Source organism: Miniopterus schreibersii (assembly GCF_964146895.1).
Source record: "Miniopterus schreibersii genome assembly, chromosome: 8".
Classification (NCBI taxonomy): domain Eukaryota; kingdom Metazoa; phylum Chordata; class Mammalia; order Chiroptera; family Miniopteridae; genus Miniopterus; species Miniopterus schreibersii.
The window spans coordinates 40,921,676-40,944,309 of record NC_138109.1 but is presented as its reverse complement, the minus strand read 5'-3'; the positions used below and the strand labels follow the sequence as shown (position 1 = coordinate 40,944,309).

At 39.9% G+C, this 22,634-nt stretch overlaps 1 protein-coding gene across 3 annotated transcripts in view; it reads right to left on the bottom strand.

Moving 5' to 3' along the window:
• Positions 1–138: 138 nt before the first annotated feature.
• DNAJC6 (DnaJ heat shock protein family (Hsp40) member C6) overlaps positions 139–22,634 on the bottom strand; it is a 109,895-nt gene continuing 87,399 nt past the window's right edge. For all 3 annotated transcript variants that reach the window (XM_081144045.1, XM_081144046.1, XM_081144047.1), the window contains exons 12-19: positions 20,735–21,169; positions 17,693–17,827; positions 13,212–13,280; positions 12,038–12,157; positions 6,382–6,645; positions 4,087–4,229; positions 2,362–2,538; positions 139–1,717 (exon numbers count right to left, since the gene is read on the bottom strand). In XM_081144045.1, the coding sequence (XP_081000171.1) occupies positions 1,616–1,717; positions 2,362–2,538; positions 4,087–4,229; positions 6,382–6,645; positions 12,038–12,157; positions 13,212–13,280; positions 17,693–17,827; positions 20,735–21,169 (1,445 nt within the window). In that variant the 3' untranslated portion in view covers positions 139–1,615. The remainder of the gene's footprint in view (positions 1,718–2,361; positions 2,539–4,086; positions 4,230–6,381; positions 6,646–12,037; positions 12,158–13,211; positions 13,281–17,692; positions 17,828–20,734; positions 21,170–22,634) is intronic.

The following is a 22,634-nucleotide window of genomic DNA, read 5'->3' as shown; positions in this document are numbered from 1 at the left end:
GGAAGGAAGGAAGGAAGGAAGGAAGGAAGGGAGGGGAGGGGAGGGGAGGGGAGGGGAGGGGAGGGGAGGGGAGGGGAGGGGAGGGGAGGGGAGGGGAGGGGAGATCTACATAGAACATGACGCATTTTTTTCTTTTTTCTAATTTGGAACATAAAGCATTTTGACATGCTGCTTTTCTGGTACAGTTTGCCACAACAAAATTAAAATAAAAACAAAAAAAAATGATTGTCTTTGAAAAACAATTTTTGAAAGCTTTTCACAATATTGAGCATGAAACCTTTTAAAATTAGCATGGAAATCTTTTTGCCCATCTGCTTTGCATATGTATACTATGCACACTGCATCTGTGCACACCAAAGAGATCTAGTACAGTCACAGGATAACAACTGCTTACCCCTCAAAATCACAAACAGCCAAAACACTGAACTGAAATCCAACCAGTTTGAAGTCTGCAAAGGTTCATTCTTGCTTTGCTTTCACAGATGTCCCTGTATGAATGTTGTTCCTGTGGATCCCAAACAACTTTTAAAACAATAAACCCCACTGATAATCCAAGGGGTCCGCTTTCACCAGGTGGGGAGAGGAAACTGGAAATCCTGACAAGCCATCTGCCTGGGTCTGAAGGTCAGCACAGCTCTCTCACTGCAACTGCACCTGCCTGGCTACTAGTGTTCAGTGCTGTCTTCTATCCTTTCACCACAACCACTCACAAACCTAGAGGACACTCAGTCCACACTAGATATTGGTCCTGGTAACTTGTGAATGTGCCAAACTGTTTTACAACAAGCTAAGAACATTTTCTCAGCTAAGTAGAAGGAAGAGCATTAAGCCTTATGGCAAAATTAGAAGTTTCTTTCAAATCAGTTGAGTTGTTGTTATGGTATTAAGACTTTTTTCATTAGGCAACCAGTCTTCTAAAGGGAAAGGAAGGTAGCAGCCCAACTTTCTGACCAGGAATAAAAATTTTTACATCCTCAGAGTCCCTATTTTCTTTAACCAGCATTTTCACTAGTTTTTAGGTTATTCAGGAAGAGTTGGTGTTCATCACTGGATTGTAGTATAATCACTTCCCACAATTCAAGTTCACTTGCATCTGTTAGTCCTCTTAACCAAAAGAAGTATAGTGTTATGCTAAAGATGATAATAAATTTCCATTAAAAAAAAATACTGGGTCGTTGTATTCCTGGAGTTTAAAGCAATTGCTCAAATTATATCTTTCCAAGAAAATCTAAAAACCATTAGTTAAAATCCACCATGTAATCCTATTGTTGTAACGTTTGCTCATTAATCCTATTTCCAGACAATGAGATGGGTGTGATGCTTTTGGTGGCCTGTTTTCCATTTCCCCTCAATATGCTGAGTAGGCTCCTCAAAGGGCAGGCTGGAATGTTGTAACTCAGCACAGTCATCTGACTAAAAGGTCCTCTCCTGCTTTGGACCTTTTATGGTGGGGACTTGAGAAAACAAACATCCAGGAAGTAATTCATGAGTCATTTAACAGTTTAGTACTGGATACACGTTACTGGAGTTCTTGGTTCATCTTTGAAAGCCTCAGAATCGTGACATACACTAAGCATTAGCACAGGTCTGCAGCAGAGGTGGCAAAGCTCATAAATTAATACAAGGGCTTTTGGCCTTGATTTTCAAATTCAGACCAGGCATCATTGAGCTCCATGAAAATCATCTTTGCATATTGTTCATAGGGTTGTCCAGTAGCCTATAGAAAAAACAAAACACATATTAGGTACCACAGACCAAAATTTTATTTATATTAAATTTTCACTGCTAATATGTGGGCTCTATGTTATTGAAATGTTTTTCTATTAAGCCATTTCTCTTCTTACAGCCCAATCTATGTGACCCTAATTACTATGACCTCCCCAGAATGCCCTCCCCCTGGAAATTCACATATGGTAGTAGTAATCAGTCAATGTGTAGATAGCACAGAACTTATTGGGCAGCAAAAGATTCTTCTCTATTCTCCAGAAATTTTCCAGAATTACCTATGAAATGACAAAGGTTTATGACAGCCTATCTCCAATTGACTGCATTTCTAAACTCCCATTTTCCCATTTCAAAAAATAGCTAAGTTCTTGGAGACCCTAAAAATGATTCACTGGTGAATCTTATACCTCTCTAAGGAAAGCCCCTTTCCGTTACTTGTAATAGTTTTATTTTTTTTCCATCCACTTTATAAAGTATAACTGTTTGTTTAAATACCTGATTATAGCCCATGGACTTCATTTTATCATATAAATGGCCTAGTAACCAGTAAATTGAAAGTATGCTGTTTTAACACACGTTTATAAACCAATGAAATGAGGGCCAAACAGGCAATACAACAGGGTAGGTTATGCTCACCTTGTCTGGATGCACCACCAGCACAGCCCGCCTGTACACCTTCTTCACCTGCTCGGGCGTTACCAGGTCTGCCATGCCAACTGGCTTCCACTTGGTCTCCCCAGCCCACAGCACAGTGTGCATTGTGGAGAGAAGTGCTCTGATGTTTCTCTCTTTGCCTTCAATCCATTCCAGAATCTGTAAATGCAGGGGAATTAAGAAATTCAGAAGGTCTTTATTGGGACTCTAGGAGGCCCTCCTGCTCTGGCAACATCCAAGTACCTGAGGCTCCCTGCATTCTCCAAGATGTTTCCTCTACCTGGAACGCGTTTCCACCTCCACTTCCTGCCTTCTCTTTTTCGTTAACTCTTCATCATCCTTCAAAAGCCTGCTCAGGAATTTCATACTGTTCCCCTTAGAGAGCCTGAGTTCCTTCCTCTCTGCCCTACCCCAGAGTTAATTATTCAGTTCTAAATTATACGCTCCATGGGGACACACACTACGTCTATTTTGGTCTTTGCTATCTGATTCTGTCTAGTATAGTATCTGGCACACAGATGCAAAAGAAATACCCCTTGAAAAAAGGAATTTCTCTGGGATACTCCCTAGAACATGGTTCTATCATAGTATGTGCCACACTTGATTGTAACTGTCTGTGTGTCCACTGTCCCTGCCAGGAGGCAGAGCTGTTTGAGGAAAGGTTCTGTTTCGTATACAACACTGTATCTCAGAAACCAAATAACTCTCCTGGCACAGAACAGAGCTTGAAAAGATTTGTCAAATGAATTCATCCATTTAGTCACTCATTCAAACTATTCATAGTTTGGATCTTCACATTTTGAACAAATGGGGTGATTAAGTTAGTGGGTTCGTAACGATGCATCAGTACTGAGCGCATGACAGGAGCTCAGTGCATATTTAACGTCAAATGAAGGGTTTAGTCAAGGTCAATGATGGCTACTCTCCCAAATGACTAAATGCCCTGTACCAACGAAATAACCAAGTATGGTTTAAAAGACATACATCACTTTCTTTTACAGAAAACTGTCAGAGTTTGCCTAATGAACAAAAGTAATCAAGATGGAACACAAAATTTTTGGAAGGACTCTAAAGCTCCTGTGATGTTAACTGAAGTGAAAAGCAAATACAAACAAAGGATTTTCTACTGTACTCAAAAAAGTATCCGAGAGCCTATACATCTTCAACAAATGTTCAAATCTGTCTAGATATGTGTTACATTTTTTCAAAATCATTGACTGGCTGTGCTAGTCATTTGTAGTAACAGATTAGACCCTCATCCTCCAGTTGGTTTCAGTGGCAGCATATTTAGCATTTTGTCACATAGGAATTGGACCTCTCCCTCTATGAAGAGCAGTCCTACTCTCTTGATATTTACAAACTCTTCCACACCCTTACACAATTCATCTACATAACCACTCTTTTGTTTCCAGATTAACCTGGGTCCACCTGCCACACAACATCCTCATCTATGAACTATCATCTGTTTTCTCATCTGTGAAATAAAGGCGTTAGAGTAGCTGGTTTGCACACCTTAAAAAAATGGAGAAATATTCCTTTTCCCCAACTCAAATTTTACCTAGACTACCAGAATCAAAAACAGATAAAAGCGGAACTGCTCTGGTTAAAAGTAGAGGAAAGCACTAAGGGGGCCAGGGACTAGGAATGCGATGGCTCCACACCCATGACCTTGTCATACAGGATACACTGAGTCAGGGACTCACTCACCTTTAATTTTTCAGGATCCATTTCCTTAGCCATTTCTTCCTTTCTCATCTCAGCTATTGTTCGAGGCCCCTTTTTGTCTTTGTGTGCATTGAAACCTTGACTAGAAAGTAAGTCTTCAAAGTCAGCTGCTTTTTGTTTCCCTTCTGCAATATAATTTTTAAAAAAATCATTAGTGTTTTTACTCTTAAATATAATACCATACCATTGTCTCCTAACACTTAGAGTCCTCAAGGTGCTTTCACATGCATGAATCCCCTTAATCCTCACATTTACCGTGGGTAGAGTATAAAACCGTCATGCCCATTTTATAGATGAGGAAAGTGAAGTCTAGAGAACTTAAGAGATTTGTCCAGAATCATATACCATGTCCCTGGCAAGCTAGGACGTGAGGCTAGGTCATTAGACTAAATCCAATTCCATAATTCTGTTTCCACTGTACCATCTATTTATATATGAGGGTACTAATGACTCTCCCCTACCCCGTGCCCCAGTCATACAATTAGTTAGTATCAATAATGGAACTAAGTCTGGGTTTTGGTACTTGAAATCTATGCGTGCCACCGCTTTCCTTCCTACACCCAGCTGACAGTTTTGGTCCATCATAGTGGTCTTTTTCTCCAAGTCTGGTTGTGGCCTCAGTCTTTCTCAGTCTGTTTGGAGAGGCAGCCTAGCATGGCGGTGAAGAACAGAGACTCTGGAGATAGGCTCCCTGGGGTCTGAATTCCAGCTCTGCTGCTTATTAGCAATGTCACCTTGGGGCATGTGACTTATCTCCATGCCTTAAATCTCCTCATTGGTACTACTTACCTCACAGGGTTGTGTGAGAACGAATGTTAACATTTAAAGTGCTTAAAAGAGTACTTGGCTATTTAAATGTTTATTAAATTAAAACAGAACCAAAACACAGCAGTCCATGCCATCAGTGCCCATCAACCAAAGTTGGTGTCTGAATTGAAACCCCTGTGCCATCTCTGTACTGAAAGGCACTCTGTACACACATCACACATGTACACACTGAGACTAGGGATTATGTCTGTCCTGTTCTCTGCTCTATCAGTGTTTTCTACACTGAAGATGCTCCATAAATATTTGCTGATGGAAGACACTCACCCCACATCTACTCAATTTAAAAACGGAAAGGGAGTCACAAGACTGGTGGAAATGTCCAAAGAATATCCACTGCTCACCAAAGAACAGACATGATGCTACATCTTCCCAACAAAAGAATCCCTATCCTGTTAGTATTATGAGAAGGCACTGAAATCATGGCTGTAGGGTGTGGCAGTTAAGAGCAGGCTGTCTGGACCCAGATCGCCTGTATGAATTTAGGAAATTGCTTTATTGACCTTTCTCACAAATTTCTCATCTACAACATGGGGTAAGTTTTGATTCTTATATGAAATAATACATGAAAACTATTTAGAATGGCACCTGACATAAAGTAAGTAGGTACTCAATAAATGTTAATTACTGCTACTAGGAAAAGTAGAAGAATTTCTCTCTGTGGAGTCCATAGGAGGGAAAGGCCTGTTTCCTCATCACGTTCCTATGCATTTAATTCTTTGGTATGATCACATCAACCGGAATGCAAAATGTATCATACCAGGCCTTTCAACAAACTGAAATTTAACCATTCCTGCCATGCAAAGTATGTTTTACTCATCAAGAATCCCATTCAAAAAATAAAAATAAAAAAGAATCCCATCCAGAGTATCCTCCAGCCTTAGCTGTTGGCCCATTTTGTGTTCTTTTAACTTTCTTGCCTCTGAGAAGAAAACCATCACAGGAAACCCAATGGTCTCAGAAGCATCCACCAAACAGAGCATAAGAAAGGCTCTATGTCTAAGACAGATACACTCTAATCAGGACCCAAGGGCAAATGTGAACAGAGTATTTGAAAAGGTTCCCAACCTTTCTCTTCTACCCCCCCTTTCAAAGGAATGACATCGTCAAGATCCATGCATCCCTCCACTTATCCATTCAATATTCATTTAGTGCCTGTGGTGTGCCAAGAGCTATGTTATGTGCTAATAATAACAGGGCAAAAATACACACAGTCCCTGCCCTCCATCTGGACTCAGTGTGGTGAGAAACAGACAAGTGAGCCAACGAATGACGTAAGCGTTAGGAGCGTGGTAAACCCAGGTACTCTAGGCACAGAATTGGAGGCAGCAGTCTTGTGTCTCTAAAGCTACAAAATTGCCTCAGAAACCATTGGAACTGTTTTCTGACTGCTGCTGCAGACGTACCCACGCACAGGTAGCATGACACACGGCCACATATCATCATCCTTACCCAAATTCGTCGGTCCTTTCCCACGCTCACTCTGGCCCCCAGGCATGGCTGAGAAGCTCACGTTGTAGTTGGGCCGGTTCTGGGGAGAGGAGTGCGGCATGCTAGGCTGTGGCTTAGACTGTGTCTGCTGCCAGTTGTAGCCACTTCCCTGCTGCCACCCTCCACCCATAGGTTGGGGAGAAGCTTTCTGAGGTGAGCTGAGAGGTGGAAATCCCCCACCCAATCCAGTTGGTGTGGTGGGCTTGCTGGCAAATGAAGAACTACCTATAGGAAAAAAAGGGGGGATGGGGGAGAAATAAGGTAATGCTATTTTGAGTAGCCTCTACGTCTTGTGTCTTGAGTTATTGTTTGCAATAGCTTTAGTGGAAATTGCCTTGACTAATAGCATTATTAACATTCCTAATAGTTTAAAATTAAATGCAGGTATATATTTCCTTTAATCCCCACAATGACATTTTATTTATGTATTAATAGCCCCATCTTTTCTTTAGATGAACCAACTGCAGCTCAGAGCAGTTAAATGATTTTCTCAAAGCCATACAGACAGCAAGCGATTTAGTGAGGCTTGAATCCAAGTCTTTGACTTCAAGCCAGAAGAGCCTGGGCTCTTCCCACGATTCCTTCCCTCTCTGCCATCCCATCTTCTAAGCAGATTTATTTCTTCCCTGGGGTAAAAACTACCAAATGATAAAAACAGGAAATAAAACAAAATATGATCACTCATTAAGGTGCTATTTAAACTTCAATCATCAGGATTAATCATTGTTTGTTATAAATACAAGCGTGGTTAATGCTCATGAGTAAACAAATATGTTTTGAAATTTCACAAGCAGTTTTCAGTTTCACACTACTTGCATTTCATTGCAGGAGAGTAATAAACACTGCCAACTTTGAATAGGACAAAGGATCTTATTCAACCTTTAAAAATGATGTTACTTTGTGCCAGGGATTTAAGTAGAATCCTCATTCCATAATCTCTTAATTTTTAAGTACTCACTGAATACAGGCTGGGTTGTTTCCAAAATAAGAAGACCAGTTGTGGCTTGTGTTTAAAGAGGTAAAATGAGACACTGAAATGTGGTCATCTCCAGGGACCCTTTCATGCACCAAACCCAAAGTAACAGTGATAATAAAATAACTAGCATTTATAGAGCTCTTCAGAGTTTACAAAATATGTTTACGTATATTATTGCCTTCAATCTATGCAACACTCTTAGGAGGTAGGTAGTATTTATTGGCCCCACATTACACATGAGGAAATCAAGGCTCAGAGAGGTTTACTGAAGTGCTCGTGATCACACAGCTAGTCATACATATTTGGTGCACCCAAATTAATTCCTCCCCAAATCTCTGAGCTTTTCACTACAATTCATCCCTTCCTTACTCTCTTCTTTCTATAGATATTTTTTCCTCTATTCTGGTCTGGGATTCCTCCTTTCTGCACCGAGAATGCTGTATCATGGCCACTGGACTTGGAGTCAATCTGAGTTTGAGTCTCAGCTCTCTCTCTCACTCATGCATTCAATCTTGCATGCCTTTATTTATTCATTCATTCATACATTCATTCGTCAGCGTTTGTTGAGCATCTACTATGCGCCATATACTTTGTTGGGCACTCGAAATAGAACTGACAACAGTGTATAGAGGATCCTTTCACTTCTGAAACCTGATGAAAAACTTCACCTCCTTGAGCCTCAGACCCCCCATCTGTAAAAGCAGAATTACATATGCGTCACAGGCATACTGTAAAGACACAATGTCTCTATGAAAGTACTTCAACAATCCTGAATTAAGTGAATCGAGAGGCATATATATTATAAAGTAATGCAAGTTCATATGCCCAGCAATGGCTAGCACACACTACTACATGGTAAGGGCTCAATAAATGCTAGGTAATAGGAGAGGTCATGACAGGGCATATACTATGAAGCTTGGCATTGGCCCCTCTCAGTCTGTGACTCAAAGCGTGAAGCCTCTCTTCATGAGCCCTTGGGCCCACCTGTCCACAGGACATCAACATACAAACCTTAGGCTGGGTATTAATTCTACACTGAGATTTCATTTTATATTTTAAGGATGCTTACTATCTTTCTTCTAAATATATATGTTTATTACTTTAAAATTCAGTAAATATGGACAAGCCTAAATAATTTTTTTAAATGTTTCCATATTCCTATAACATTCTAATTTATTTATTCATTTCTGAAACACTATTGAACATCTGCTACCTGCCAGGCTGCAGATACAGTGGTGCAAAGGTTGATGCTGACCCTGTTCTTACAGGGCTCATCAACACTGTAGGATTTTCTCATGTCCACCCTTCCAGAATATTTCTACCCATGTTCAATAATGCTTATTTTGTTGTAGATGTTAATCCTCACCCGAGGATATTTTTCCCCACTGATTGTTTTAGAGAGAATGGAAGGGAAGGGGAGAGGCAGAGAGACAGAAGCATCGATGTGAGAGAGACACACTGGTTGCCTCCAACCTGCCCCAACCAGGGCTGGGGATTGAGCCTGCAATGGAGGTTAAGTGCCTTTGACTAGAATCGAACCCTCGACCCTTCAATCCCCAGGCAGACACTCCAACCATTGAGCCAAACTGGCCAGGGCTATAATTCTAATTTTTAATGCTACTGAAGCAGAGAACTGACAAAAATACAAAGCAGCAGCAAAACCTAGAGGCCATTGCTATCCTCATTAAAAGCTAAAGCATGGTTAACAGCTTTAGCTGCGCATTAAAATCACCTGGGGAGCTTTGAAAACTCTATTTCCAAGCCACAGCCAGATCCATTAAATCAAAATATCTAGGGAAGGACCTAAGGCATAGGTGTTTGTATCAGAATTGTTAAATGTGAAAATACCTTAAAGAGAACACTGTCTTTTGTCTTTTCTAAATTGCAGCTATATAATTTGGAAGTTTAATTTTTACCTTGTAGCCCTTGCTCATATACCTGTTCACTGTGTAGGCTTTAGGAAAGTCCCTTAACTTTCCTAAGTTATGGGACTAGAAAAATGAAGAAATTTGGGAAACCAATTTCTCCAGCAGTTGTAAAAACTACTGCATTTCAAACATGACAAGAGAACTCCTGAAGTCCTCCTAGTAGATTTGTTCCAGTGATATGCATGCAGCTGTTCTGAAACTATTTCTGTTGTCTGACTATTAATGTTGTTGCAATCCAGGGAAAAAGAAGATACCCATATGCTATAGGGGAAGGCAAGGAAGCATCCTGTGGTACTGGATGGAATTCTACATATTTATACCCATTCATCTACTATCTCTATCCCCTGAAAGGTAGAGAAATGACACCCACCCCAGTACCAATGAACATACTTAGTGTACAGATTTTGGTTTTAAAATAGCATTCCCCGCAAAAGGGAGCAAGGGTACTTTGGAGAACGGCTGGTTCCAGGACTAGGGTATAAAAATCTCAAGACAAGCCTGGAGCCTCTTGTACTATAAGAAAGTAAGCTCTCAAAAGATGGAACCTAGTGAAAAGGACATGGAAGCCAGAACAATGGGGCTCTCACAAATCAAAACCGAGACAATGTGAGCATTAAAGGAAATAATGGCAGTAATGAATGATAACCCACTGAATCAAAAAAATTCATTTGTCCATTCTGATGTGAAGGTGAGGGAGAGAGGGGGAGAGAGAAAGAAAAGACTTTTTTCCTTACAGTGAAATGCCAATTAACAAATGCAGAAAGAAGAATCAGAAAAATCACAATTTTACCAACATCATAGTAACGACTACTTCCGGCAAGAATCATTAACGAATGCTCAGATCAGTGGGTAAAAGTCACGTGGAAAGGAAAATATTCTCCAACAGGATTATCTGAAATAGGACAGTCTCAAATGATCTCCCACAGGTTACTAATGATTTACAAAGGGAAAAATGATCATTTTACAACGAAGGAAACACAGACATCACCTTAAGCAAGTGATTAAATTTAACAAACTGAGCCTTTCTTAACTGGCCCGGGCCCTTCAAGTATCAGTATCATGAAAGGCAAAGGAAGATTGAAGAATGATTCCAGGTTAACTGTGTAAAAGGACATGAGAACTAAATGCAAGACATAATGTTGGATTTTAAAAAATAACTTCCTATAGAGGTCACTCTTCAGAGAGGCTTTCCCTAACCACTTGGTATCTAAAACAACACCCCAGCCCAGCAGCCATCACTCACCATCACTCTCTGCCTTAGTTATTTTCACAGCACTCTGCACATGGGCTACGAGTGAAAACTTTAGAGCTAGGACTTTAGTGTTGAAACCTTAGGGCTCAGGAATGTTACTTTACCTTTTGTGCCCCAGTTTCTTCATCTACAGAAGACTCTACTTCAAAATTTATTTCATTATTGGGAAGATGAATAAATTTACATATGTAAAGCACTTAAAATAGTGCCTGGCACACAGTAAATTCCCCAATAAACACTGTTATTATATGTTTATTCATTTACTATTTGTTTCCCCTTCTAGAGCATAAGCTTTAGAAGGCAAGAATTTTGTTTTGTTTCTGTTTTCTTTTGGTTGGCTGGTTGGTTTTTATTAAAGCCGTATTAGCACATTGAAGGCACTCGCTAAACAGTTGTGAAATGAATAAATGGATAAAAAATGAACTGTCAATGAAGTTTTCTTCAACGTAGAATTTCACCTGATGTTGTTATTTAAAAATTTTAAGCTTACATTAAGATACAAAGAAGGGAAAATAATTTTGAGAGTTCTTAAAATAATTCTAAAACATATATAATAAAGGTCAAGGTTCTGACACAATTACTGTCAAAAATGGTAGTATGCTCTCATTTCCTGAGACAATTTGGCTCCAAATACCCCAGGACTTTCTGAGAACCTGAACTATCCACAGGGCAAATTTAAACCTTTGTGTCAGGGCTCACCCACTTTGTTTACCAACTCTGCACTGCCCAGAGGAGAAAGGAAAAAGGAGGGAGACAAGGCTTCAAAACATCCAATGAACTACTTGAAAAGTGCTTTCTTGGTGAAATAGTTTGAGAACACTGCAAACTGTATCCCTTTTGGGAAGCATCACTGTGACCATGTATTCTCAGAAGTTTTTGCAGTAATCAGAAGTCCACTGAACCCAGTGTTTCCAAAATTACTTGCTCATGTAATGCTTATCCTCTAACAACAATTAACATATGATGAAAAATACTTTGCAAATGTTATACAGAGAGTCTATTTTTTGTAGGTAATTTTACAAACTGACCAGACAGGCACTGTAGTCAATGAGGAGAAGATGGGTACCAGTGTGAGGACCTCACTGGTAACATCATAAGAAGGCCTATGCACAGCTGGCCCCATGTAGCTCAAATCTACCTGACCAGCCTCATCTCTCAGTGTTTTCCTACACTCTCACTACTTTTGCTGCAGCCAAATTCTGTTGTCAAATGCCCCTAAAAGTTCTAACTTTATTAATCTTACTAATCCAAAATTAGGCACTGGAAAAGTGGATTCATAGGAGTGAGTTCCAACACAATATTTGAAGCCTGTGTGTGTGTTTTTAAAGCTAATCTCTGGTTTTGGAGTACATACACTTAAGAATATACAAGATTTTTAGGTACCAGCTTATTATAACACTAAAGAATTAGATTTGAGATTTTGCAGCCATAAGTAAATATCTTAACCTGTTAAGTTTGTACCTAGTGTCCCGAGGTCAGCAAAAGGATCGAGAGTCTGGGGTTTGTTCTGATGGGTGGGAGTGCCATGCAAGGATCCTGTTGGGCTGGTGGCAGCTGACTTGCTTCCCATTCCAAAACCTCCTGAAAAGGAAATAAGGTCGTTGAAAATGAGTTCATTGTCTAAGGCTAAATTCTGAAATTCAGAAACCTAAAGCTATGGCTCATTTTGTCTCTAAGGGCAAATTAGGACAGGATATGGAAATGTGTTAGAAGTTGCTAGGCCTTGCTTTTCTAACTTAAGTGAATAGTGGCCTGGAGCAGAGACAGGGCACAAAGAAGGCATATATGTGGTTTCCTGGCCACACCTGTGAACTATTATGTCCAGTGTTTACCTCTCCTGTCACCTGACTCCATTCTTTGTATGGGATCTGTATTCAGGCCTGGATCTGAATTCTGGCTCTGCTATTTACTGAATGAGTGACCTGGGGCACATTGCTTAATTTCTCTTGAGTTTCAACATTTTCTCATTTGTTAAGTAAAGAAACAGGAACTGCTTCACAAAGTTGCTGTGATAAGCATTTTGTGTGTGTGTGTGTGTGTGTGTGTGTGTGTGTGTGTGTGTGTGTAACTTGCACAGTGCTGGGAATGCAATCACACAAGATGGCTCTCTCTCAATAAATACCACCTACCCATGAGAAAGACAACTTATCACAGACAAATCCAGCCCTCAAGCAAGTCCTTTGCGAAGAAGGAAGACAGTCCAAATTATTTAGCATCTACTTTATGCTAGAAATTTTCATATAAGTTATTTCACTTAAACTATACAACTATGTGGGACAAGAATTATGATCCCCACTTTGTAGATAACAAAACTGAGAGTCAGACTTGTAAGAAAAAAATCCAAGAACTTCTAAGTGGCAGGGTTAGATAGATACCCAGATCTGCCTAATTCTAGCACCAAAACAGACATTCAGCAAATGAGACTTAGAAAAGTAAAATAATGTATAACACACAGCACTACCATGTCATCAAATGCAATGGGGAAGTTCCACCAGAATATGAGCCTTTAGGAAAAAGCAACACAAATTACATAGGCGGCTATTATATCCTGCAAAGCACTCACTTCAACTTGGATGGCTGGTCATGCTCTTGCAATTGGTTACATATGCACAAAAAATAGCCTGCTGACCTTTACCTGGTTTAGTAGGCCAGTCCCAACCTCCTGCAACATCTGGCTGAATGTTCACAGCAGGTGTACTTGAAGCTAAAAATTAGGAGGAAAAAAAGAATCAAAACACGATAGCTCAGAACCCACTTTTCTAAGTTCACACAGGATACCGTCCATGAAATCTGCATGGCCCCCCGAAGTCCCAAGGGATTCATCCCTCCCTCTGAGCTCTCAATACATTCTGCAGCACTTGATAATTTGTGCATTCCGCTATGATGACTTACATGAGGGTTGGTAAAAGCCATTCAGGGTGTCCCAAAAAAATGTACACACAGTTTAACAGCTGATAGCTCAACTGATGTTTCTTTCTTTTCAGATTTAACCCACTGGAATGAATAATGGCAGCCAAAGTGTGTATACATTTTTTGGGACACTGTGTATATTGTTTATCTCTGTTCCTTCTTTGGCTCAACTTTGCTTTACCTCCATACCCATACACTCTGAAATATAACTGTGATATGTCTGTCTTCACTAAATTGTGAATTTCTTGAAGGCAGGAACTACCTGATTCATCGGTGTGTGTCCCACTTCTATACTTATCCGAAAGGCAGTGGGCAATAAGAAAAGATGAAAAAAGCAAACCAAATTTGCCTTAGGTTGGCATGAACAAGTACACGAGAGGCCCGATCAACAGAACTGAAGTTTTGTTTTCTTCTCTGCTGTGACATGAATTGAGAGTGACCAGTCATTCAGAACACACACCGGGCACTGACTATAAGCCATCCACCATGCTCATATCAGGGGTATATCTACTGTCACTCGAAACAAACTCCTTACAGCTTCAAAATACATCTCCTAGCCCCTCTCAAAATTCCAAATGTAGAATTTATGTTTTGCTAAAGAGAATCAGGAATATTAAAAGAATACATATTGGCACCAAGTTTTTTCTGAATCTATAAAACCCAAATAAGAAACAGGATGTCATAAGAAAGTATTTCTTTCTAAGGCACCTCTAAGTTCTGTCCATAAAATCAGTGGGTAAAATGCAAATACTAAACACTGCAAGTCAGATTTAAAACCTACACGCACTCACCACCACCACCATCACCACCACCAAAAGAATCATCAAATCAACAAGATTAGCATTACCAAGCCTTATATTTACTTGTTTGCTTAGTACAAACCAAGATATCTTGTACCTTCCCATCATTAAGTTAAAAAAAATGCCATAATCAGCAATCACAGTTCTTTCCTTTCTGTTCTTATTCCACAGTAATCCCTGAAAACTGAGGTGGAAATTAGGCCATTTTGCTAACATTTGCTATCTGACTTCCTTTACACTCTGATCTTAGTCTTACACCGAACTAGGATGTGGAACTAGGTGTCAGAACGTCAACCTGATTACTAATCAAACCCACAAATCCTTATGACTACATACCATATGCAAGGGACCATGCCAGGGAACACTGGACTAAAAGACACATTGCCTATTCGCAATATTGGAGATGAAAATATACAAATTAAAAGATAATTACCTAATACTTTTATTCTCTAGCTTACCTTTTATTACAGTTATTTGTTTATTTTTTCTTCTAACACTATGCCCCAGTGCTTATTCTCTTCAGATGTTCAATAAGTATTTGTAGAGCTCAAAGGTAATATTTCTTGATTTTCAGAAGAGACTGGTGGTGCCTTGTGGAAATCTAAGGAAAATGATTCCAGGTTTCCAGCGTGAATGGCTGGATATAAGAATGGGAACAGGTACCTTTTGCTGATATAGAAAATTCTGGAGATGGGCAATTCTGACCTCCCAGTCTGACATCTGAGTCTCACATGTATGTTATCCTCTATGAAGAATATGCAACTGAACCACTAACAGTGGAGTGATCACAGATTTCCAAGCAAGGATAGTGGAAAATTCTTAAAACTCACTGGCAAGACCCAGGCCAAAATGAGAAGTGAGGCTTCAAAACAAAGGGGTGCTAACTGGCCTACATTGGGTAATAAACAACATGTTCTAACCAGCTCACAAGAAACAGAGAACCTTGCCCTAGCCAGGAGGCGCAGTTAGTTGGAGCGTCATCCCATACACCAAAAGGCTGCAGGTTCGATTCCCAGTCAGGGTACATACCTAGGCTGCAGTTCTATTCCTGGCTGGGGCACATATGGGAGGTAACTGATCAATGTTTCTCTCTCACGTCAATGTTTCTCTCTCCCCACCCCCCACCCCCATTCCTCTCTCTCTAAAAATCAATGGAAACATATCTTTTGGTGAGGATTTAAAATAAATAAATAAAATTATCTTTTTAAAAAGAAACAGAGAACCAGATCCAGAACTGCCATGCTGAAATATGAACATCCATGCCCATGGGACTTAAAAGGTAGTACTCTTATAAAAATAATAAATTCAAAGTATCAAAATCAGGAAAATATATAACCTTATTATACCTAGCATTATGCATCAAAGAGGCTTAGGTAGGAACAAATGACTTAATTCATTTTATATTTACATATTTAATAGAATGATAGATAGATATCACCTACTGTGTGCCAGTAATTCTCCTAAGCACTAGGGAAGCATCAATGAGCAAAACAAAAATCCCTGCCTTGATAGGAGAGACAGACAACAAAAAATAAACATAACATGTAAGCAAACTATTAAATATATTGAGGTTGATAAGTACCATGGAAAGGAAACTGTAGGGTAGGGGCAGGGGCATGAGTTGTGATGTGAAATGGAGCAGTCAGAGTAGATCCCACTGAGAAGGTGACAGCTGAGCACAGATCAAAAGAGGTGAAAGAGTTAGCCATGTGATGTCTGGGGAAGAGGAGACAGCCAGTGTGACAGCCAGGAGGCCAGTATGGCTGGAATGGAGAGAGCAAGAGGGAGGGAATAGGAAATGAGGTCACTGGGGTGCTAGAGCACATAGGTCCCACGTAGGCCAGTTTGAGAACTTTGGCTCCCATGCCAAATGAAACAGGGAGCTATTTTGAGCGGTGATGTGACTTACATTTTAAGTAAGTGAGCAAAAACAAAAGCTTTAACCTCTATCCCTGCATCTTTCTCCCCAGGGAAACCAACTTCCAATCAGGAGAGTCTCTTGGGTGGACACTACTTCAAGGGCGAGAGGTGCATTTCTTGTATGTTGTCCTCATATGACATACGTACACCTCAAATAGTTTGAGATTTAAGAATAATTGGAAATCACCCACAAAGGTTATTGCTACACTGACTTTAGTCAAGTTACAGCTTGACCGATGTTGCATAACTCACCTTCCTTTTGCATTTGCCTAAATTCCAGGAAGTCAAGCTGATGACTGGACAGCGATCTCCAGACAAGCTCATGGTGCCTTCAACAATACATCATTTTCTAGGTTGAGGCCAATAATGTTCAATAGCCTTCAACATCAAAAATGAGATATAGTTCTCTAGCTCAAAGCCATTTGTCCCTCACTGAAGAGCTCCAGTTCTAATCTGTTACCTAAGTGATACCCTTTTGCACTTACAAATGGATGTGACCACTGTTCTTTCCACACAACTGAAGTCTCTAACATAAAAATATAATGTGGACCACATATGTAATTTTAAATATTCTCTTTTTAAAACTGATTTTTTAGAAAGAGAGAGAGAAAGAGAGAAACATCAATTTGTTGTTCCACTTATTTATGCATTCATTGGTTGATTCTTGTACGTGCTCTGACCGGGGACCAAACTGGTAACCTCAGCATAGGGGGATGACGCTCTAACCTTAACTGAGCTACTGGACAGGTATAATTTTAAATTTTCTAGTTCTCGCATTAAAAAAGGTTAAAAAGACATTGGTGAAATTAATTTTAGCAATATATTTTATTTAACCCAACATATTGAAAATATTAATGAGTAATATAAAAAATACTTATGAGAAATTTTATACTCTTATTTTGTACTGTTTTAAAATCTGAGATGTTATTTCATACTTAGAGCACATTTCAAATAGACTAGCCACATATCAAGTGTTCAACGGCCGCTTCATTTTAGACAGAATAGCTCTAATTCATCTAACTTTTGTTCTGTAGGATACTGATTTCGTGGAATGCTCATATCACATTTTATTAACTTGGCTCATATTTTTCCACATTTCAAAGATGTCTCCAACTAGGATGCATCTTCCAATCAACTAAAAGTAACAGTATTTTTTTTTCTGCCTTATCAGTACATAAAATAGACATCCTACAATCAATGGTAGCATAAAGCTGTGCATGTAGCTCTAATGCAAAAAAGAATCCCACAGTCAAATTAGTTTTAGAAAAGCTGAATAAAACAAAGTTAAACAGACTTATTTATGATAAGATTTCCAGAGCTTTTAATATGGTAATATGAATTGTTAATTTCCAAAAGAGAGAGATGCATTATGTAGTTCTTCCCCCACCCCACCCCAAACACCTACAGGATGCTTTTAAATCTAAGTATCTACTGATACCTTGTGAAAATCTATGTTCCACTGAACACAATATAAAATACTTCTTACCAAGCATTGTAGGTGAAGGACTTCTCGTAGGCTGAAGAAAGGGGTCACTGGAAGCACTGGATGTGTTCAGGAAAGAACCCAGCAAATCTGGACCTGATGGTTTAGGAGGTGCTCCAAATGGGTCAAAGGCAGCACCTAAAAAACAAAAGACAAAATGTGTTTCTTTGTCCTGTGAGTTCATTCATTCAATAAATACTGAAGAGTTGTCACTATAACCAGGCCCTAAGCCAAAAACTTGAAAAATCAGGATAATGTCTGCCTCCTGGGCTGTTCCACAAGCCCAGCCCATCCTTAAATATCCTCTGGGGCTAACAAAAATTTGTGAATCAACTAAGAAAACTAGAACAGAGGCAGCTGAGGTTTCCAGCAACAATGCCACAACACTAATATTGTATCATTTCTTAGGGTTTACACTGCCTGTCATAAAGAATGCCTTAGCTGATCTTCAATACCTCTGTCTTCTATCAGACAGAAGTGGTATTATTTTCATTCTATAGACAATGAAACTGAGGTTTAGAAAGCCAAGTTGCTTGCGCAATATCAGGTAAATAATAAGGCTGAAATCCATGCTCAAGTCTTCTGACTCCAAATTCTATGAATTTCCCAAAGGCATATCACATTTCTCCAGGTGTGAAATGAATTTGAAGGAAACCATGCAGAGCTGCATGTATGTAATTGCCTTTCAATATCTCATTATTGGGCAAGAACAAAATTCCCTTTAGCTCCTTATAGTGAGATGTCCCTGCCTGTTCTGTAAGTATCACACTAATGAGTTGATTGCTTCCTGGAGTGGGACTGACCTATTTAAGAATAGACAACTAGAATCCAACAAGGTAACAAATAAATCACACTCTCAAAGCCCAGGTAAGATATATGGTTTAACATGTTCAGCTATGATGTCATTGCCACAGTGCTCTCCTATGATCTGCTGGGCAGCGAATTAGCCTTGCGTAGCACTAGTAAATCAAGTATCTGTCAGGCACTCTGCTACACAATGTATATCCCTTATAACTTAATACAAAACTTTATCCCTTCTATAAAATGAGAAACTGAGATTTATAGAGTAACTATAAGAGGACATTGGGTTAATTCCTCTACATCTAAGTTTGATGCCAACTAATGAAGGATGCTAAAATCTTCTATTACTTGGTACACTTTTAATAGCAACTTATGTTAAATTAGAGGCATTCTCCAGTAACTAAAAGTGAACATCCCAACACACAAGACCTCAAAATTTAGTCTTTACAACAATAGATAAGTGTTATCCCCTTTTTACGACCAAGAAAAATAAGGTTTTATTAATAAGGCTACATAGATAGTTAAGTGTCGTCCTGGGATTCAAATCCAGGCCTTTAACTCTGGACTGTGTTCTTTTCACTTCCTACTTGAGTTCTAGATCTGGGTTTGCCACCAATCAGCTATGTCCTTGGATAAGTCAATCAATACATCTAGGCCTCAGTTTCACTGTCTATAACCTGAGATATAGATTTATCGAATGCCTCAGAGGGCTCTGCCAGTTTTGACAACTGGAACAGAATTATCTGCATGGGACTATAATGGATTAAATTATCGAAAATCACATAAGATGCACCATCTTAACAGGTGAGCATTGAACATTATGCTATCTTGGATCTTAGGGATTTTTTATAACCCTGATAGAGCTTTTATTCACTTTGGTGAGTAAGAACTGGGTGGAAGGAAATGAAGTATAGAGGAACTACCCTGGGATTCAGGGCACCTCACATCCTGGCTCCACCAATAACATGTAGGAGCTTGAGCCTCAGCACCTACATTCTATGATTCTGAGGCTCACTCTCACAAAGAATGCCTCCAGCTGCACTACCACGAATCAATGCCTGCCCAAGGCATTCTGAGAAGTGAAAAATAAGCTTGGGAAAGGAAGTTCCTACAGGTTACCATATGCCTGGAATGTTCAGACATTTCTCTTCACTGTTCCTAATGTGATGTTATCTTGGTAACCAGGGGCAGCTGGTTCTTGGAAGCTATAATGGGCCTCCGCTTGCTCAGCTACACTGTCTTGCAAATATCAAAAAATTGTGGATGTCCAGCCATAAGAAAGGTTGAGCTTGTAGCAATGACAAGATGAAGTTAACAGCCACATGGGCTCCAACTCCATACCTGGCACCAACAGCTCTGCTACAGTCAGCTGTGCTGCTCGAGTCCCTCATACAAATCGAAGTAACCAAGTACTTCTCTGCACAGCCAAAGTGTATTCAGAAAACTACAATTCCAGGAAAGCATTACAGGAAAAACGGGGAAAGCTCTGGAGTCAAGTGGCCTAGTTTTGGACCCTGGCCCCATCAATTACTAACTGTATAAAAGGGATGCTACTAATCTGACTCTAAGCCTCTATTTCCTCAACTATGAAGTGGGGGTAATAATAGCACTTACTTACTGGGTTTTTACAAGAACTGAGTCAACACTAAGTGTTAAATCCCATGTTTGGCAAATAGTAAATACCCCACAAATATCAGCTGTCATTATTAATAATAATTCATCATTCTACATCTCCATACTCAGGTACTAAAGCCCTGGAAAAAAAAATTAAAGGGTGAGAAGCTCACACATTGACTCTTACCCTGTCCTACCTTCTATTTCCTCTTGTGTTCCCCATTTATTATTTATTTATTTTTAAATCTCACCTGAGGATATTTTTTCTATTGCTTTTTCAGAGAGAGTGGAAGGAGGAAAGAGAGAAAGAGAAACACTGATGTGAGAGAGACACATCGATTGGTTAGCTCCCACACGTGCCCCGACCAGGGCCAGGAATCAAGTCTGCAATTGAAGTTGCCCTTGGCTGGAATCGAACCCAGGACCTTTCAGTCCATGGACCAATGCTCTAACCACTGAACAAAACTGGCTAGGGCTGTGTTCCTCATTTAAATAAAGATATAGACTTCAGAGGAACTTAAAGGGAGACCAGAAAAGTCTAGCTTATTAGAAAGGTTCAATTCTATCTGCTTGGCCCAAAGGTTATGTATTTCAAAACAGAGAAGTACAGTGCAGCATGGAAAAAATTACCTTCTCCCACTCTTAGGGTTGGAGACGCGGAGCTGGAGGTGGCAGACCGGCGTGGTGTTGACTGGGCAGAGGCAGGTCCACTTGGATGAAACACGTCTTCCACCCCAGACTGTCCAGATGGGGCAGGGCCAGTCGCACCTGCACCCCCAAACAGGTCACTGAGCAGTTCAGAATTGGTGGGAGGAGCCACTGGCGGGGAGAAATTCTTACTCACTGTTGACCCTTCCAAGCCCAGAAGGTCCACTTCCTCAGGGGGTGGAGGGGCAGCTGGCTCCTGCTGCTTTTTGCTGGTCTTTTTGGTTGCGTGATGTTTGTCACCGTTGGCATTACCATGTGGACTGGAAAGGGTCAGAAGTTCATCGTCTGATTGCTCACTTTCCTGATTCACTAGGGCAGCATGGTCCTCTTCACAGAATGATTTCTCTGATTTCTGATCTAAGAAAGGCCAAGTATGCCAACAAGTGGTTAGCTACTGGCTACAGCATTGTTGCTGTTGTTTTTTTTAAAAAATAATTTATATATACTCCAGAAAGAGAGAAGGAGCTACCCTGAGCAAAGTGCTTTCAGACCCTTTCCAATAGAATACTTGATGTATTTTACATTATATTCAATACACTTGCTGAACATCTGAGAGTCAGTATAGCAAAGGGGTGAAGAGCAGAACTCTGGAGTCAGATAACCTGGGTCTGAATTCCAGCTCCACTGCTTACTGGCTCTGTGACACTGAGAAAATTACTTTACTTCTCAGTGCCTTAGTTTCCACCTCAGCAAAATGGGGGTAATAAATGCTACCTAACTCACATGGCTGCTGTGAGAATTACATGAGATGATACATAGGAAGTGCTCAGATCAAGAGTAAGTAATACCTAAGTGTTTATATCTTTTCTTATTAATAATATTATTGTTATCATTATTATTATCTTCCAGGCACTGTGCTAGGTGCTTTGAAAAAAAATCTCCTATTTCTTTGCTGACTCCTCTCACTGTCTTTTACTTTTCCATGTGGCTTGTAGCCAAAAGCAAGGCCTTTCTCCCACAGTCTGGAACAGATGTGACCACACAGCTAATGAAGGAATAGAGGGAATGGCTCTGCTTAGGATGGTCCTTACACCAACCTGAAAGAAGATACTTTCAGCATAAAATAGGCAGCAGGAAAGAGGCATCTTCCAGGGAAGAAATAGAGGTGCTGGTGAGTGACTTTCCGGCCCTCCTTGAGACAGCTCCTCCTATGGAACTATGTTATTTAATGTCAGATAGATCCACATTCCAAATTAAGTACAGATGCATGTCCCTTATCCCCAATTCCAAAATGCAAAAAGCTGTGAAAAGGGAAAGGTTTTCCTAAGTTTGGTGCAAACTAAGTTGGCAGAAAAATATGACCAGAGCTGATGTGAAAGTATTTATAGTCTCCATTTATTTCACTCAGGGTTATTATTTATATGTTTCGCTGCAGAAATGTTAGTATGTTTGATTACAAGTTGTTGTTGGAGATGCCACTGGGAATGCTAAGTCATATACAGTACATGTACCATATCACCTTTCTAAAATTCAAAAAATTCTGCATTCCTAAGCACACCTGGCTCTGCAAAGCTAGGAAAAGAAACTGTGCATTTGTGCTAAAACCTATTTCAAAGCCTAATAGGAATTGTTTTTATCTAGATTTCCCAAGTTTTCCATTTTTTAAAGTGTGCTATTGGTCCTATTTCTGAATGTAAGCCTTTCAATTCAAAGGAATTCCAGGAACAATGTTTTCACCAAACACAGAAAATTCTGTGTAGAAAACGGGAATATTGTCTTATGTTCACACAGCTGAGGAAGGTTCATCAAGAAAATTAGACCACTACCAAAGCCAGTTTCCTACCCATTTTATAGAGGAAATCTTTACTACTCAATTCTACCT